Source organism: Phyllostomus discolor, chromosome 2 (genome assembly GCF_004126475.2).
Source record: "Phyllostomus discolor isolate MPI-MPIP mPhyDis1 chromosome 2, mPhyDis1.pri.v3, whole genome shotgun sequence".
NCBI classification, from domain to species: domain Eukaryota; kingdom Metazoa; phylum Chordata; class Mammalia; order Chiroptera; family Phyllostomidae; genus Phyllostomus; species Phyllostomus discolor.
In genome coordinates, this window is record NC_040904.2 from 184,159,102 (window position 1) to 184,177,933 (window position 18,832).

Below are 18,832 nucleotides of genomic sequence, written 5' to 3' on the forward strand. Positions count from 1 at the left end.
ACCCCTGTGGAATTTCTTCTGTTTGAGAATGGACGCTCTTAATTCACCTGCAGAATAAAGCATTTCCTACCTATTCTTTTTTAAAAAGCATTTTATTGAAATTTTCAAAAGCATATAAAAGTAGAGAATAGTATAAAAACTGCCATGTACCCATTAACAACCTTTAATGTTTATCATCATGTGGCCAACCTTTCTTCATCTATCCACCCTCTGTTTTCCCTACCTCCTCCCTCTTGGTTTGTTTATTTGAAACAAATCCCAGACGTCATATTTCAGTTATAACTTCTCCAGTATTTTAAATCAGTTCCTTAAAATCATCAAATAAAAGATATCAGATATCTCAGATATCTCTGTGTAATCAACTCTTATTTTTAAATTATTAATATTTTTATTGTTGATGCTATTACAGATGTTCCTTATTTTCCTTTCCTTTGCCCCCCTCCACCCAGCAACCCCTCCTGTGCCCCCCTGCCCCACTTTCACTGCACTGTTGTCTGTGCCCCTGGGCTAATCACATGCATATATGTTATTTGGCTAACCTTTTCCAGTCCCCCCTCACCTTCTTCCCCTCTGAAATCTGTCAAATCTTAATTTTTTTTAAATCATGGTCCAGAGAAGATTCATGCATTATGTTGTATTTGGTTGATATATCCGCAGGTTCCCCTTATTTCTTTTTATTTCCTGTGCAGATTATTTGTTGAAGGAACCAGATTCTTCGTTCTGGATTTCCTTGATTGCATCCTTGTGATGTTGTTTAACTCATTCCTTTTAGTTAGATTTAAATGCTTGAGTGCATTTAGATTTAGATTTTCTTTTTTAATTGCATAAGTATACTTCCCATGGCATTACTCAGCAGTTACATGATACCTGGTTATTTTTTTGTGCTATTGAGCTTGACCAGTGGGTTCAGGTAATGTCTGCCTGATCTGTAATGATCAATTTCTCTATCAGTTTTTATCTGATATCTACTGGTTTAGCAGCCACTGATGATTATTTCTTACCTTGGAGCTGCTATTTAATTAGGGGGTTACAAAAATGATGCTTTCTGATTCTGTCACTCTAAACTTTTCTGTAAAGTACTTTTTCCTTATTAACTTTTTGCAGCTTGAAAATTCTTTTCTTTACCAGTTTTCAAAAAGAGTTGATTTCCAGCATCTCCAAAGGTAGTTAATAAAGTCTTACCCCAATATAGACATACATATATATACACATATATACATATATGTGTGTGTTTTTAACATATTTGATATATTTAAACCCATAGTTATTATTTTTTTATGCTGACATAGTCTCATTTTTGGGCAATGAGAGTCTATTTCAATTGGTTCCTGAATCTTCTTCCTTCACCCCATAGCTTTTCACTCCTTGCTTTCTTTTTTATAATAAGTGCTTCAGGCTCATTTTGTATATTTCCTTCCAGTCTTAGAATCAGCCATATCCCAAAAAACCCTGGCTCCTTTAGTTTTTCCCATATGTTTTTGTTTTATTTAAATTTTTGTTTCACTGTAGCACTCTCTTATTCAATAGAATGGATCTATGGAGACCATTGCCTTCTAATACAATTCTTCCTTTAAACTGAAAAAAGTTTAAAAATATATATATATAAAATATAGAAAGTAGTTAGAAAGTTGCAGATAATTACAGGTTCATGCAATATCACTACTGCTTGAAAATTTAGGGATAGAAAGGATGAATTGAATTTTCTGGTTCTTATCATTAGTAGTTCATAGAATGTGAATATAATATTTTTTATTTTTAAACCTTGCTTCTTCACTTACTCTTCCAAAAAGTTCTAGGTGGTATTTTTTGTTTGTTTGTGTTTGCATCTGCTCATTTCTGAAGAGATAGCTTTATGTTTGCTCCTCTAAGATTTCTGAGACACATAGGACCACTTGAAATGTTTAATGTATTTTGGCTGTTTCTTAACAAAATTAGGAGTATTTCAAGGAGTTAACAAACTACTTTGGTGGGTAATGCAAGCAGCTTTGACTTTCTCTTTCTATCACATTCACCATTGTTTCTTTACACTGCTTTTGGTCCTAATTAGGTGAGAAAGAGAAAATGGCATCTAATGTGCAAAATATATATAACCATTACCCAATAACTGTTACTTCCTAAAATTTATTTTTGTTATATATTATATATAAATATGTACTTTGTATTATAAAATCTTAATTCAGTGAATAAGATACTTTATAAAACCTAAAGAGATTATAAGTAGATTGATAGCATCATTAAAGTAGCTAATCAAGAATAAATTGGGTTCAGAGATATGTAGTAACTACAAATAATAATGTTAAAATTAATATAACACATCTTTATAACCATAGTTATTGCACTTAGCCTACATTTTGTCAATTATGAACAGTTTAGAATTATGTCTTCATAGAATAAATGCTTATTAGAGTATCATATTCATTTGTTGCTCTCTTTTTGTCAAGTGAGATTATTCTTTTACCAATACTTTGGGTATAAGTAAATAACTAAAATTCTATTTACCCAGCTGCCATGAAGGTAGTGCTGGGACATGGTTTCAATTTTAATGAACTAAGTATCTGTTGTTAAACAGTCCAGGGCTATTGCTTTTGAGTAATGAATATTTTCGTTTGACACTTAGTATTTCAGTCTGCTAGCTTAGTTCTACTATCATTATGTTTGTTTTTCCTTTCAACAGGAGCATGTGAAATGGGTTCATGCTGAAATGGTAAATAAAAACTCCAAGCTGAAGCTAATTTATGTGACTCCAGAGAAAATTGCAAAAAGTAAAATGTTTATGTCAAGACTAGAGAAAGCCTATGAGGCAAAGAGACTTACCCGAATAGCTGTGGATGAAGTTCACTGCTGCAGCCACTGGGGTCATGATTTCAGACCTGGTACGCAGGTTGTGTCTGGAAAACCTGACGCTGGGTCTATTTTATTACTCAACTTTACATGATGGAAAATTCCTGTAAAAATTTACAGGATTTTAATTCCTGTAAAATCCTGATGGATTTATCCTCTTGGGTAGTTATTATTCCTTTTCTCTTGCGTTAATATAAGGAGAGTCAAGAGGCAGCATCTTTAATGTCTTTACTCCCTCTGAGGCAGTGTTTAGCCTAACTGCCTTTATCCTTTGAAACATACGTCTGTTAGCAAATATACCATTCCGCCTTTAGCCATAAAGATTTACTGACCTCTAGGTTCTTCTTCACATCTGCTGAGGAATTTTCATCTTCTTCAAAGTGGTCTTCTTTGGCTGTCATTCTGAGTGTCCTTAGCATCCACTTCAGGACCTACACCCAGCTAACTCCTCAGTGGTCAAGCTCTGTGGGATATTTTAGTAACTCTTTTCTTTGCTCCTCCAACCTAATCCTACAGTCATAGCCTGAAGCAGATTACTCAGACTTGTTCTATGCAAAAAACTGTTTAAAAATCCTGCTCTATCATTTCACCCTCTTTTCCTTCTGAACCTGGTTTCACACTCATATAGACCCCTGAGTTCCTGAGGTTATTGAATCCCACTTCGTCCTCCACCACCCTACTCAGAGGTCACCAGTGACTCCACTTCCCACTGGCTCCACCCAGTGGTCTCATCTTCCTTCTTCTTCCCACTTACCTTCAGTTGTGTTTTATACTGTCCACCTCTCACTTTGCCACTTTCTTCTCCTTTGGTTACTATGATATAACTCTTCTTATTTTGTACTTTTTCATTCTCTCCTTCATTCTTCTTCATTTGCCACCTCCATAAGTAATAGTGTTCCCTTTGGTTCTGATCTGTCTTCACCTTTTCTTACACTTCCCCAGGGATAATAGGCTTCCCCAGGGACTGAGGGCAATTCTCTACTTTTGGAAATATTTGGGGCACGGTGTTTCTTAAAATTTTGATTTAAATACCATAGGCAGTATATATACTGTCCTTTCTACTAAGGGCTCTGCTATCTTACTAGACTACTGAGTTGTAACATACTGTTTTGATTACTATAGCTTTGTAGTATAGTTTGAAACCCAGAAGTGTGATACTTCCAGCTTTATTCTTTTTCCTCAAGATTGCTTTGGCTATTTGGGGTCTTTTGCAGTTCCAAATAAATTTTAGGATTATTAGTTTAAGTTTGTGAAAAATGCCATTGGTATTTTGATAAGGGGTTGCAATGACTCTGTAGATTGCTTAGGGTAGTATCAACATTTTAACAATGCTACCCTAAGTAATAGTGTTAAATTCTTCATGAGTACAGTGTATATTTCTATTTATTTGTGTCTTGTTCAGTTTCTTTCATCAATGTTTTATAGTTTCAGTTGTATAGATTTTTCACTACCTTGAATAAACATTTTCTAAGTATCTTATTATTTTATGCAATTGTAAATGGGACTGTTTTCTTAATTTCTCTTTCTGATAGTTTGTTGATTAATGCTTAGAAACACAACTGACTTTTTGTATATTGATTTTGTATCCTGCAACTTTACTGAATTTATTTGTTTGTTTTTTTGTGGAATCATCAGGATGTTCTGTCTATAACAACACGTTATCTGTAAATAGTAACACAGTTCTACTCCTTCTGTTCTAGTTTGTATGTCTTTTATTTCTTTTTCTTGCCTAATTGCTCTGGCTAGGATTTCCAATACTATATTGAATAACAGTGGAGAGAGTGGGCATCCTTGTCTTGTTCATGATCTTAGAGAAAAATACCTTGGGGCCATAAAGGTCAAATAGCTCCCTGCCCAATGGTGTTGACAATAGATCCAAACAGCACATTACCCTATGATTTAGCCCTATGGAACTGCCTGCTCTTATCTCAGTCTCTCCCAGGCAATTTCATGCCAGTGTGTCTGTAGTGTATATGCTGTTTCCTCTGCCTGCCGTTTTCCTCTTCCCTTTGTAAGGAGCTTGAGTCTTCAAGACCCAACTCAAATGTTAGCTCTTTGAAACCTTTACAACTTGCCAAGTGGTTACTTTTTCCTCTGTAGTTTCATAGCCCTCTACCTTAGCAATTTCTTTTTCACTTTTCTCCAAATAATTTAAGTACTTAAGGACAACGTATCTAGTGATATTTGGTATGGATGTGTATGATGAGTGTGAGCCCAGGGTAGTTTCTCTGAAATATGTTATATAAAAAGCAGTGCCCTAACCAAGCTTTTTCTGGTCTGAACTTAAGACTCATGTATACTCCGGGTGATGGCAGTGTTTAGGCTGACAGTCTCTTTTCTCTCGTCAGTTGTAGTAGATTCAGACGCTGTGGTTACTCCCACTGCCTCTTAAGTCTCCTGTTCAGCAGGTGTAGACCAGTGCAGAGCTTACTGTAAATGTTAGGTATTTACTCTCTTCAACTGGGAGTTCCATCTGTGGCCAAGGGCAGTGTTTTCAAAAAACCAGTGAAAAGTGTAATAAAGCCTGCCTATTTGAAAAGGTTGGGCTGCAACTGCAGACTTACTGAGATAGGTAGCTATGGAAATCAAATTACAGCAATCATTGATTATCTCCATCATGTTAAAAGGCTTAATTTACGCTGTTCCTTAAAGGAGAGAAAGAGGGCCACTTTGTATTTTCTTTTTTCCAGATTATAAGGCACTTGGTATCTTGAAGCGGCAGTTCCCGAACACAGCGCTAATTGGGCTGACTGCGACAGCAACAAGTCATGTTTTGAAGGACGCTCAGAAAATATTGTGTGTTGAAAAGTGTTTTACTTTTACAGCTTCTTTTAATCGGCCAAATCTTTATTATGAGGTATGTAACTTCTATATAGCTTGTAGCTTTTGTGAAGGGTTGTAGCAGAGAGGTTACCTTTTCATTGTGTTTATTTACATGAGTAACAGTTAACTCTGTTTAAAAGCTTTAAAACCAGGAGGTACTTATAAGCAGGTTCATTCATAAATGCTTGCTTCTGTTTTCTCTTGTGTTGCATGTTTTTTGTTATTTTCAGAAGAATACACTGCCTTGTTAAATTTATGCACATTCTTTCTTGTGCAAGGATGGAGAAAAAGCAGAGATCGACATAGGGATTCTAATAACATCCCTATTTAAATTAATTATGAAATAATACAAAATTAATATGCCATTAGAGATTTGCTAATACCCCCATTTAGATATTTGATAAGTAACTCTGAAAATTTAATAACAGTTAAATAACTTAACAATTTCTGTTCTTCCTTTTTAAAAATCCTTTTAAGAACAGACAATATTTTTCTGAGTTTTCATTGAATAGTTATTTATGCCTTGGCTTATGTTTTTATAAAAGTAGCACCAGAAAATAAAGTCTTCATCTTTATGAGTTAGTTACTGCCTCAGTGCCTTCTCATCTCTGGTAAATTAAAAAATAAGGATGAAAAGAGGCTGGGAGGTGGTGGGGTGAGTCAGATGAGGGAGTAAAAGAATAATAGAAGAAAATAATGCTTGTGAAAGAATGGCACCTTGAAAAGCTGTAAGTGACTACTTGAATGGTACTCATTAATTTATATTTTAATAAGTTAGTTTTTCTTAGGTGCGGCAAAAGCCCTCAAACACTGAAGATTTTATTGAAGATATTGTAAAAATCATTAATGGAAGATACAAAGGGCAATCAGGTAATAAAATAACTAACCATCTTTGAAGACTGAGGGAGAACTTTCAAAAAGTAACTAATATTACACTAACATACTACTGATAAATGATTAGCACAAAAAATGTTAATGCATGGCAGAAGATACTTGAATGTGTTATGGTAAGATGAATTTGTTTGGCAATCTTAGACACTGGGTGTGGCATTTGCTAGCACAGATTATGAGTCATAAAACTGATTATTTTTGCTTATTTATACTTAATTACTATAAAGAATAGATTGAATGGCATAATGTTAATTTTTAATAGCACATATTCAATAAGTATCCACTATGTATGAGAGACAGAAGGTTAAGCACTGATGTTCTAAAGGGATGTAAATGACAGTCCATTATAGTAAAGGGCACACAACAGGAATAAACAGAACACATTGAATGAGTTAAGTATGGGTGGAGTTGAGAATATATATACACGTGTTTCAAGATTAATGAACAAGCAAGTGTTACTGAAGCAAAAGAACTTGTCTAAAAGCAGTATTTCAAAATTGTTCTATAGTTTTTTTGGAGGTATGAATGGGTAGCCCAGGTAAAAGGAATTTCAGAGTGAAATAATTTTGGAAAAGACTGCAACTAGCTATTTATCCCTCCTGGAGAGTCACAGGTATATCTGTTCTGACCAGCCCTGCAAATAAAGAGAGAAGCTTGTTTATCTTGGTTCAATGCTCCCCAAACTCATGCACATGAGACTTTTTGCACTGCACACTTGCTAACATCTTGTGGAGCTATGGGCATCAGTTTGAGAAAGACCACGCAGTGGGAGAGATAAAGCCGGAGAAAAAAGAGGCAGTGGCTTCCAGCAGCTGTGGCTCAAGGCTCACTTCTGCTTTAGATCAACCTGGCAAGCAGATTGTGAATTATACCAAAAAGTCAATTGTGTTCAGGGCCTTGAAATTTTCATAAATTGTTCTTCCCCATGCATTGTATTAATTGCTATCTTCAGTGTTAAAAATTCTCTTCCCAGGAGTATTTTATATACACATATGTGTATATAAAACAATTGGACTTATTTTACTACAGGAATCATATATTGCTTTTCTCAGAAGGATTCCGAGCAAGTTACAGCTAGTTTACAGAAACTGGGAGTTCGTGCAGGTGCATACCATGCCAACATGGAACCAGAAGATAAGACCAAGGTTCATAGAAGATGGTCAGCGAATGAAATTCAGGTTAAGTATCTATCTTTAATAGAAGTGTAATTCACCTTTAAGAATATTTTAACTTAATTAACATGTAAAACGTTGAAACATTTTAGGTAGTGGTAGCAACGGTTGCATTTGGTATGGGAATTGATAAGCCAGATGTGAGATTTGTTATTCATCATTCAATGAGTAAATCTATGGAAAATTACTACCAAGAGAGTGGACGTGCAGGTATGTATAACACAAATTCAGAAGCCACTTTTAAAAAAGCTTTTTCAGAAAGCATACTACAAATGATATTCAATAATTCTATGTCTCATCTTTATTGGCTACTATTAAGACTTAATTTAAACAAGTCTTTCACAGTTTTATACTTAAATTGCCTATAGAGATATTTCATTGACTTTCTATTAGAATGTTTTGAATTTTTTTAAGGTTTTATTTTTAGAGAGAGGGGAAGGGAAGGAGAGAGAGGGAAGGAAATATCAATGTGTGGTTGCCTTTTGTGTACCCCTTACTTGGGACCTGGCCTGCAACCCCGGCATGTGCCCTGACTGGGAATGAAACTGGTGACCCTTTGGTTATAGGCCAGCACTCAGCCCTCTGAGCCACACCAACCAGGTCTGAATTGTTTTTTATGTTTGCTAAAAAGATTTGATGTCCATCTTTGCCTCCTGAATTTTTAATTAGTGGTTTCAACTCTGTAATTTAAATAACTGGACTACTTATGGACATTTTTTTTATTTAATAAAGCTGATTGTTGATAAGTTTTCTAGTCTTTTTTTTTTTTTTAATTTGAGGGCAGTTGCTACAAATTAACTTTCACATTTCCATCTGAAAATTCTGTTAGATGAGCTAGCTGATTTTACATATATTACTTTTGCTTGTTTTGAATTTTTAAAAACAATTCTGCAATCTTAAGATCTTTCATACTACAGGTCGAGATGACATGAAAGCAGACTGTATTTTATATTATGGCTTTGGAGACATATTCAGAGTCAGTTCAATGGTGGTGATGGAAAATGTGGGACAACAGAAACTTTATGAGATGGTGTCATACTGTCAGAACATAAGCAAGTAAGCCACATGCCTCTTCTTAACTGTTGTCAATTAAAGACGAACAGTTTGGAAGTGTATGGTGTTACTCTGGGTACCTAGGAAAGTCTGTAAATACATCAGTAGAACATCAAGTGTAAATATGTAAGAGTAGGTGTCTGGAGGGTGAGAACCAGCACATGAACCTGCAGGATCTGCCTTAATGCAAGAAAAGATATTCTGTCTCAGAGATAATTCTCCAAAACTCTATTTTACTGAAGGCTTTGATACAAATAGTTCAAGCCTTTTTTCTCTGGTGCTTGTGTATAGCTACACAAGCTTTAATAATTGTGTACAGGTGTATGAGGGGTGCTTTGGGAGTTGGGCTCAGTAACACACACCAACCATCCTGCCAGCTGATGGGTTGATGAGCAGGGTCAAGTTTCTCCTTAAGAAATAAATTTAAATCTCTTTAGGGTGGATTTAGTCAGACCATATACCATAGCTCCTTGATGACTTTTCTGCCTTAGTCATCTTTGTATTTTTATTGCCCGTTGCATAAAAAGGACTAAAAAATTTTGAAATAAGTGGTAAGTAGACAGTGACAGAAAATGGTATTTCATTCCTATAGATGCTACAATAATCTAGTTAAAGAAATGAGAAATGAAAATTTTCTTAGATACCCAGTGGACCCCCATGAAGCATATTTTGGGGGTTAGACTCAAATGGATACTGTAAAATACAAGAAACTGCTACCAGGAAGATTCTTTTTTAAATAGTTAAATATTGAATCTCAAAATAAATCTCAGACAACTTCTTTTTTTTTTTTTTTAATTTTTTTTAGAGAGGGAAGGGAGAGAGGGAGGAAGGGAGAGGGGGAGAGAGAGAGAGAGACAGAGAGACAGAGAGACAGAGACACATCAATGTGCGGTTGCTGGGGGTTATGGCCTGCAACCCAGGAATGTACCCTGGCTGGGAATCGAACCTGGGACACTTTGGTTCCCAGCCCGCGCTCAATCCACTGAGCTACGCCAGTCAGGGCAGACAACTTCTTAAAAGCTGTGTTTATCAAGTACGTACAGAAAAAATTATGTGGTGGGCAGACAGTGGTCCCCCAAAGATGTCCACATCCAAATCCCTGGAACTGTGAGTACATTACCTTATATGGCAAAAGGGGAATTAAGGCTACAAATGAAGTTAAGGTTGCTAATCAGCTGACCTTAAAATAGGGAGATTAGCTTGGATTATTTGGGTGGGTCCAGTATAGTCACTAGGGTCCTTAAATGTGGAAGGACGCAGAAGAGAGTAGTGGTCAGGGTGATATGATGTGAAGACTTTCAACCATCTGTGCTTGATTTTAAAGATGGAGGAAAGGGGACCATGAACTGAGGAATGCGGGCAGTCTCTAGAAACTGGAAAAGGCAAGGAAACAGCTTTGTCCTTTAGAGCCTCCAGAAGAAATACAGTCCTGCTGACACCTTGATTTTAACCCAGTGAGACCCACGCCGGACTTCTAGCCTGTAGAAATGTAATATAGTAAATTAGTGTTGTTGTAAACCACTAAGTTCATGGTAATATGCTAGCAACAGGAAACTAATACATTATGTAAACTTGTATTTTGAAATAGGTATTCTTTTTTTAAATTCTTTTTTTTTTAAGATTTTATTTATTTTTAGAGGGGGAAGGGAGGGAGAAAGAGAGAGAGAGAGAGAGAGAGAGAGAGAGAAACATCAATGTGTGGTTGCTGGGGGTTATGGCCTACAACCCAGGCATGTACCCTCACTGGGAATCGAACCTGCGACACTTTGGTTCGCAGCCCATGCTTAATCCACTGAGCTATAGGATAGGATTTCAGCCAGGGAAATGGGGATTCTTAAAATTTGATCAGATCACTTAACTTGTATCCATGTTGGCAGGTGTCGCCGGGTACTGATAGCTCAACATTTTGATGAAGTATGGAACTCAGAAGCATGTAACAAAATGTGCGACAATTGCTGTAAAGACATTTGTGAGTTCATTGTTTTTTAAACCTGTATAGGCTAACATATGGGTAGGGCTATGTGAGGGCAGGATTTGACCCCAAAGTAGACTTAAAAGATTAAACAAGGTGTGAATACAATTTTCCAGATTAAAAAGTAACAACATGGTTTTGAGACAAAGGCAAATAAAAGGAAGAGCCGTGTGTGTATAATTTATGTTGCTATTACTGAGGACGTGAAATTTTTAAGAAACAAGGGAAAAAGTTTAAGTTGTCTGAATACAAATGCTATTTATGTAAGAAAAGATTTACCTTGTAATAATCTCTAATAACCGACTAGGTTCTTGTAGTAACCGACTAGGAAAATAGATTTTGTGCAAAATAGAGATTATAGTGAATCCTTTTTGATGCAGATATGGCTAACTACTCATAAGACACTAATTTGCCAGTGATTTAGAATTGTATTTTAACTTGATTTCATCCTGTATATGTGAGTTACAATTAAAGAGCTGGACTAACCAGTTCCTCTCTGAATTCTGATGCCTTGGTGCCTGAAGGTCACTACAATTTTAACTTTGCAGCTACAGAAAATTACTTGTTGATGAGTTTATTAGACTGTTTTGCTGACCAAATTAACAAGAGTCTGATATATAAAATAGAGTGCTAGTATCAATTAATACCTGGGGATATCCATCCAGGACATTCTTGTCCTAAATCAAGAGTAGCTGTGAAGCCATACTAGGTTTCAGAATACTGCTTAGTGAGCACACATCAGGTAAACATGCAGAATAGATGCACTCTCCTCTTGACTCATCTCGGAGCATCTGCCGTCGTCATGTCTGGCAGACACTCTTTGGTTCCTAGAGCATATCCAAAGGCCTTGTGATAACCAGGTTAATTTCTGTGCATCACTGTAAATGGCAGTGTCTGAAAAAGCCTACAACTTAGTTTAGTGGTAGAGATTTGGGGAATAGCCTAGTTTTTATTCAGATCACATTAATAAATTAATGTTTAGGGCGGCTCACATTGATGACTTGTTTTTAAACCAGTTTAACCACTTAGGATAGACTATCTTTGCCCTAATTTCTAAATCCCAATTGCCTGTAACCATGCCTCTTTTCTTACAGCATTTGAAAGAAAGAATGTAACAGCCTATTGCAGAGATCTAATCAAAATCCTGCAGCAGGCAGAGGAAATGAATGAAAAGCTTACACCACTGAAACTGATTGATTCTTGGATGGGAAAGGGAGCAGCAAAATTGAGGGTAGCAGCTGTTGCTCCTCCCGCACTTCCTCGTGAAGACCTGGAGAAAATTATTGCGCACTTTCTTCTACAGCAGTATCTTAAGTATATACAAACCTATGTCGTCTTGTCCTTTCATTTTGTCTTTATGATTTTTTAAAATAGTTCACTATATTTTTCTTTTGTATTTGTGGAATAAGTATCTATAATTCCAAAAAGGTTACTTTGAATAAAAGCTGTAATTTGGATATACACCAATAACGACAATAATTATAGAATACTTTATATACTTTTTACACTTTTTATATATATTACCTCATTTAATCTTAGCAACATTGTGAAATGAGAATAGACATTCTCATTATCTTAATTTTAGAAATAAGCAAACTAAGATTTTACAGGCATTAGTTATAGCTCAGTAGATCCATAAATAGGAGATCAGTTAACACTTAAGAGAAATAAAATGGTAAAATGTCTGGAAACCAGTACCATAAGAATGACAGTTTATTCAATCACAAGAATCAAAAATTGGTATTTTCTTCCAGAAAACATGATGTATCTTTATGACAGTTTCTCATTTTTATAACTACAACAAAACAAATGGTTTTGTGGTTGTTTCATTTGAACTTTAAACACTATACAAAATTTACCTAATATATTCCAACCATAACTGACTGTATGTCAAAAAAAGCAGTTTCTATAAATTGAGTGTTTATAGTATAACTTACATTATTTCATACCAATGTATTACTTAAAATTATTGCACTTACAGTTTATTTTTATATATTTCAGTATGTTTTCTGTAACTCCACAAAACCTTTCTGATTGGTGGCCTTTATCTTCTGCAGAGAAGACTACAGTTTTACAGCTTACGCTACCATTTCATATTTGAAAATTGGACCTAAAGCTAATCTTCTGAACAATGAGGCACATGTTATTACTATGCAAATAAAGAAGTCTACACAGCCCTGTTTCAAGGTAACTGACTTAACTTTCAAGCATTTTAAAAATACATTGAAGTCTGTGGGTGCTTCCCTTTAACTAGTACTTTCCTAAGTCCAGTTGAACATAAGAGGAGGTTAAGTCAGTGTTCTACTTAGAATCTGGGTGTTGAAGACATTAAGTGGAAGGATTTAGACTAGGCTTTGAATAGAGACTGGGAGAGTTTTCTAACCTTCTGGAGTGTGAAGCCTGCATCTTAACACCCAGTTCTGTGATGCGCCCTGCCCTCATGACTTTGGTTGGGATCAGTGTTGGTTGAGAATCCTGCCTCTGCAGCAGAGGTGGATGAGCAGTTATGAACTAAATACTGTCCAGCTTACAAAAGCATGCTGTGTACGGTCGTGTCTCAGGACACTTACAGTGTTCTTTAGGGTTTCCCTGACGGCATAGGCCCTTCCCTTCAAGTTGGGACTCATATTGGAGTAGAAATTTGAAGATAAAAAACCAGACCACTGGGTACTTAAAGAGCTAACTGACACAGAAGGAGTATTGGGATTATTAATCTCGTGAGAAAGCAGAATAGGTGAATATTTATCAGTGTTTGCTTTGTTATTGTTTTGTAGGCTGAATCACCTCAAACTTGTCATTCTGAAGGCTCTGATAAAAAGAGGGAAGGAAAAAGTTTGGATCACTTCGGGAAGAAGTCTGCCAACGAGTCTAAGAATACAGGGGCTAAGAAAAGAAAAATCAATGATGCGTGAGATGAGTGTTTCGAAATTTTCCAAGAACAGAACAGTTTTATGCATGTATGCACCATTATTTTTGTAGTTAATCAAAAGTTTAAGACACTTTCATTAATATTTTATACACATGGAGCTATACTTTAAACACTTCTCTCTAAAGTATTTAAAGACATGAGAATTTGAGACCTTTTGAAAATTTAGCAGCATGAATCATGTACAGTATGAAATGAGGGAAAAATAAATTTTAATGTAAAACTCCAAATGTAAAATACTTAGGAGAGTAGATTTACATAACTATCTTAAACTCTTTATGCCTTGTACTTTTTTTCTTTTGACATAACTGTCTTTTGACAGCAATGTTATTATACTGACATTTTTACATATGCTCATCACAAAAAGTGAGTGATTTCAGGTTATAAGAGATGTAGAATCCAAATATAGAATGGAATAAAGTATCAATACAAGGATTAGCAAGTAAGACGGCTCTCTACTTAAGTAAAATAAAACTCAAAGCTTGAAACCACAGCCCTATTTTGACATTTCACAGTCAAGGAATGGCTCTGGTTTGCTAGCCAGGCCAAGCCTAGGGTAGGAACAGCCTAGCTAAATTTGCTCCAAAATAAATCATGAGGCATCTCAGGTTAACACACAGAAATGAATAACTTGAAAATTCTTACATAAATAGTCAGTTTTGCATTAGAAAAAAAATGTTACCTGTATTGACTTCATCTTTAGAATTTTATTTTTAAATACTTTCCCACTAAAATCATGGTCACTTCTGTATTTTTAACCTCAGTGTGGTCATCATTAAATCAGTGCAGTCACTTACTTTATTGACTTGACATTTTGTCTTATTTGAATCTTTATGCGATTCTCGAAATGTCCTTTTTAGTCAAAATAATCTTCTATATCAATATTGGGATCCAGTAGGTCTTCTCCATAAGATGAAAGATTCATCTGGTTTAATATTAAGTTTTCAAATGTTTCTTCTAAATCGGTTTCACCAATTAACACAGCTCCCATCATTCGTCCATTCTGCATGACGACTTTGATGTATTCTTGCCCTTTGGTGCATCTCAGCATTAATTCATGGTCTGAACCCAAGCTCTGTGCGTTGTATTTTCCCAGCAGTACAACCTATTAATATATATAAAAGGGATAAAAAAGTTATTTTAGCGAATGCCAAAAAGGAAACATAATAGGCAATTATTCTGTATTATGTTGGAATGGTCAGCAGAAAAATCTACTCACAAAATTTTATATCTAAAAGTGTCATTGGGGTGGGTTCCAAAGAAAAATTTCAGTAGTATTCATTTATTCTACAGATGGTACATGATTTAAAGATTTAATAAGGAACTGAGTTAGATCTTTCAAGTGTAAATTATTTATTCTCCCTGGACCTTGTGTATGTGTTTGTATGTGTGTGTTTCTCCTTATCAGTAAAAAAGGGACAAAAATCTTGCCTCCGACTAATGTACAGTAGATTAACATAAATGGGAAACACTTGTTTCATTCATGAGTATGATAGCTACCTATTAGTTCCCCTCACAAAGAAATAATGAATCTCATATAAAAATTAGAAATGCACCAACAGGGAACAGTCCTCCTAAAGTATAAAATAGTTATAGTGTGGGAAGGTAGGTAATGGTTGTCAGATAGTTAGGAATTAGAAAGCATTAATACCAAGTATTGATTTGCATAAAATCAGAAAACATTTCATTTTTTGTAAAATGATTAAAACTATATGAACTTTTATTCAAGTAAGACTAGATGAGCATAATTAGTTATAAGACTAACAAGCGGAAAAAGGCACTAATTGCTTATCTATCTTACCTTATAGTTAAAAAACTTTGTTACATGAGCAAAAAGTTCGAAGCTGAAATCCATGTCAATAGAGTCTCCTGAAGTAGCTGCCGCCATGCACTTCGCTGCATACCATCCCATCTGTCTAGCCTGGGTCCACAGCCTCATCTGAAATAAAAAAATGTTATGCAGGATAATTTTACATTGTATTACTCAAAAAATGTTATCACCGGAACCTTGTAACATTCCTTAAAGGGGTCTAGTGTTTGACAGTCCTTGAGATTGGTTAGATGGCTGGTTGGATCAGTTTTCCACAGAAGCAATCACCAATCTGCACTAACCAAAATGATTTTGGTATTTGCTAATTCTGTCTAAATCACTGCCTCTAAATTAAAAGATGACACCAACTTTTATGTTTTAATAAAATTGCTATTAAAACTTACTAAAATATTTCAGGCTACATCAGGTGAGAATTACATTTTACTTAACCAGTCTCAACTTCAGAGTAAATTTCTCATCAGCATTAACAGAGATGCCAAATTATCACTAAAAATCTTTTTTTCCTAGTCCTCATCTGTAGGTGCTGGATAGTTAAGGCCTACCTACCATGCAATCTATCCTCAAGGGTCAGACAGATATATCACTTGGTGCCCGGCTCCAAGATATCATATCAGATTTCAGTAACTGATCCTGGGAACTCATTTAAAATTCTTCTCTACAACAGTTTTAATTTCTGTATTCTGTTACTGTATTGCTACAAAGTCTTGGGATTCCCTGGTATAACAGAACACTGGCCTTGGAAGTCAGTAGATTTGCATATCAACTCTCCTACGTACTTCACTTTTCTGAGCCTCAGTTCCTTCACTTGAAACAAACATACACCACCTCCTCCATGACTACTGGAAAAATTAAATAGGAGAGCCTATAATAAGCAATTAGTTTCCTTTTACCCCTACGTGTTTGTGTAACTAATGCTATCTTTTTGTGTCCAAAAATACTATACAATGTTGGATTTAAGCTTCAAGCATTTCTGATAGAAGTGAGATATTTATATTTATACTTAGCTCCTCCCTGTAAACAAGTGCGGTTTAATGAAGTAAGAGGCAGTCTGTGGTAAGGAGCAAAGTAAATGAAGCAGGATAAAACTAGAGAATGGCTGAGGGAAGCGGCCTACAATATTATACTGCTGGACTATCACTTAAGTGATGTATTTCAGCTTCCAAGTCCCTAGAGTTTGCATCTGGAACTATGTAAAACAAATTAGTAGTACTTAATGCTTCTGCAAACTCAGAGATGGCATCTATTGAACTGACTCAAAACAGGAAAAACCTGTTTATTTTGGGGTATTTCTTTCCTGCATTAGAGTATGATGTAGACTGAAGATATAATTTACCCTACAGGGTTTTAAATATTTTTAAAATCCCACAAACTCCAATTTCTAATTGAGAGTTTGTGATGGATATGTCACATAAATGACTTAGGATGACTGTAAAGAAAGCTGGAAACAAGCTGTTTGAAGCATTTTAGAAACAGGCTGAAAGCACTGTTTAGTTATCATTATTTCTTTGTACATTAAAAAACACCCAAAAAACAATGAGGCTGCCACCTGAAAAGCTAGCTCTTCCACTATTTCATATTCCATACTTAATATGAGTGGATAATATCACTACTTGTGGAGCTGGTCTTTCACCAAGACAGATGCTGCCTGGTTCTTTTACCTCTAATATCTACCTATGTCTCTACTGAGACAACCTCACCTATAGCCATTGTCTGAGTACCTTCCTCTAGTACTTCTGTTCCACCTGTAGGAGGCAGGCAACACTGTGGGCTGGAGGAAGTTTAGATCCAGCTGGAAGCAGCTGCTAGGCTAAAGGCTGAGGAAGGCTGTTCACTATCAGAACTTTTTTTCAACAGTAATTTCCACAGAGACAGAACAGGGTCATCAGGAACAGAATGCTTTACCTATATGGCTTACAATCTCTCAAACTGTTGTTTCCTAAATCTAAAGCTGTGCTATACAATATGGTAGCCACTAGCCATATGTAGCTATTTAAATTAATTAAAAGTAAATAAAACTCAGTTCCTCGGTCACATTAGCTGCATTTCAAGTGCTCAACAGACACATGAGGCCAATGGCTACCTGACTGGACAATGCAGAAATACAGGACATTTCCATCATCACAGAAGGTTCCATAGAACAATGCTCATAAGCATCTCAGAATGAAGAAGAAAGTAATAGCCGATAACTTTTTAAGTTAGAAGATAACCAGTCTAATTCTGTCACTGTAATTGTAACTTACCAAAAGGGAAATAATAATTTTTTTAATGCCATAAAAAACTCTATGATCACTTCCTATTTAAAGTAGAAAGGTTGGAAAACCAGAGAGTTGGATTTGCTGGCAGCAACTCCTTTGTTTTCAAACAGAACGTGATGCAAGCGTGCCCGTGCGTGCGGCTCACCTGCTGCCAGAACGGGCTGGGCTGCCAGGATGCGGAGCAGATGTCGCCTGCGGCGTAGACGTCAGGGAGGGACGTGCACATGTGATCATCCACTTTCAGGCCCCCGTCTTCTCCTAGGGCAAACTAGACAATGTTCCTCATAAGCACACGTGGTTAAGAAAATGAAACATGACTTTTTCATTCTAAAGTAAAAGAACAATTAAAAATTTACATCATGATTTGCTGATCTTTAATGAGAAACTGAAAAATAGCTGCAAAGTTGAGGCAGCTAAGCTGAATTTCCAGGGAATCAAGTTCCTAATAAGACACAACTCATAGAATTCTTAGAATTGAAACATCAAAAGTATCCAATAACCATGCAACTAACCTATTTATAAGAACATTTCTTAGTTTTTGTAAGCTTTAAATGCTTAAAAGCAAAAATTACAAGATGGTTTTTCTAAAATACCACTTAAGAACTGATAGGAGGTGTCAGTCTCATCAATATTTAAATAAGTTATACATTATGTCCTATTAATAATGACACTTATATTGGGATGTTAACTGCTAAAAACTTAAAGCAGTAAAAACATTGTAAATCAAGGCATGAATATAAACTAAATTGTTTTAAGTCATATTATTACAGTTTTATACTAACACAATGAACAATTATCCATGCTTGAGAATTAGAGATCTTAATAAATAATACTTTCAAAATATGAATAGTGGGACAAAATATTTCACCTTACCTTGTTGCCACAGAGAAAAGGTTCTACATTTGGTGTAACTCCTGTAGCACTGACAATGAAATCACAGCCATATATCTTTTCGTTGGTCAGTTCCACATATACAGGCCATATCTCTTAAAAAAAAAAAAGACTTTTTAAATCCTCAAATATAACCACCATCAACAGTCCACAACATAATGACTAGAACAGAAAAAT

The 18,832-nt window shown here is 35.6% G+C and overlaps 2 protein-coding genes across 3 annotated transcripts in view; one reads left to right on the top strand and one right to left on the bottom strand.

The window, feature by feature from the left end:
* RECQL (RecQ like helicase) overlaps window positions 1-14,209 on the top strand; it is a 26,895-nt gene extending 12,686 nt beyond the window's left edge. The window contains exons 6-15 of the mRNA XM_028531755.2: window positions 2,675-2,873; window positions 5,532-5,698; window positions 6,453-6,534; window positions 7,585-7,733; window positions 7,820-7,937; window positions 8,645-8,783; window positions 10,658-10,749; window positions 11,847-12,066; window positions 12,810-12,939; window positions 13,527-14,209. Coding sequence (XP_028387556.2) covers window positions 2,675-2,873; window positions 5,532-5,698; window positions 6,453-6,534; window positions 7,585-7,733; window positions 7,820-7,937; window positions 8,645-8,783; window positions 10,658-10,749; window positions 11,847-12,066; window positions 12,810-12,939; window positions 13,527-13,664 — 1,434 coding nt within the window. The 3' untranslated portion in view covers window positions 13,665-14,209. The remainder of the gene's footprint in view (window positions 1-2,674; window positions 2,874-5,531; window positions 5,699-6,452; window positions 6,535-7,584; window positions 7,734-7,819; window positions 7,938-8,644; window positions 8,784-10,657; window positions 10,750-11,846; window positions 12,067-12,809; window positions 12,940-13,526) is intronic.
* Window positions 12,448-18,832, bottom strand: part of PYROXD1 (pyridine nucleotide-disulphide oxidoreductase domain 1) — a 20,455-nt gene continuing 14,070 nt past the window's right edge. Inside the window, exons 9-12 of one of the 2 annotated variants that reach the window (XM_028531756.1) lie at window positions 18,638-18,750; window positions 17,910-18,032; window positions 15,480-15,617; window positions 12,448-14,783 (exon numbers count right to left, since the gene is read on the bottom strand). In XM_028531756.1, coding sequence (XP_028387557.1) covers window positions 14,535-14,783; window positions 15,480-15,617; window positions 17,910-18,032; window positions 18,638-18,750 — 623 coding nt within the window. In that variant the 3' untranslated portion in view covers window positions 12,448-14,534. The remainder of the gene's footprint in view (window positions 14,784-15,479; window positions 15,618-17,909; window positions 18,033-18,637; window positions 18,751-18,832) is intronic. The other variant, XM_036019267.1, reaches the window with a different exon arrangement.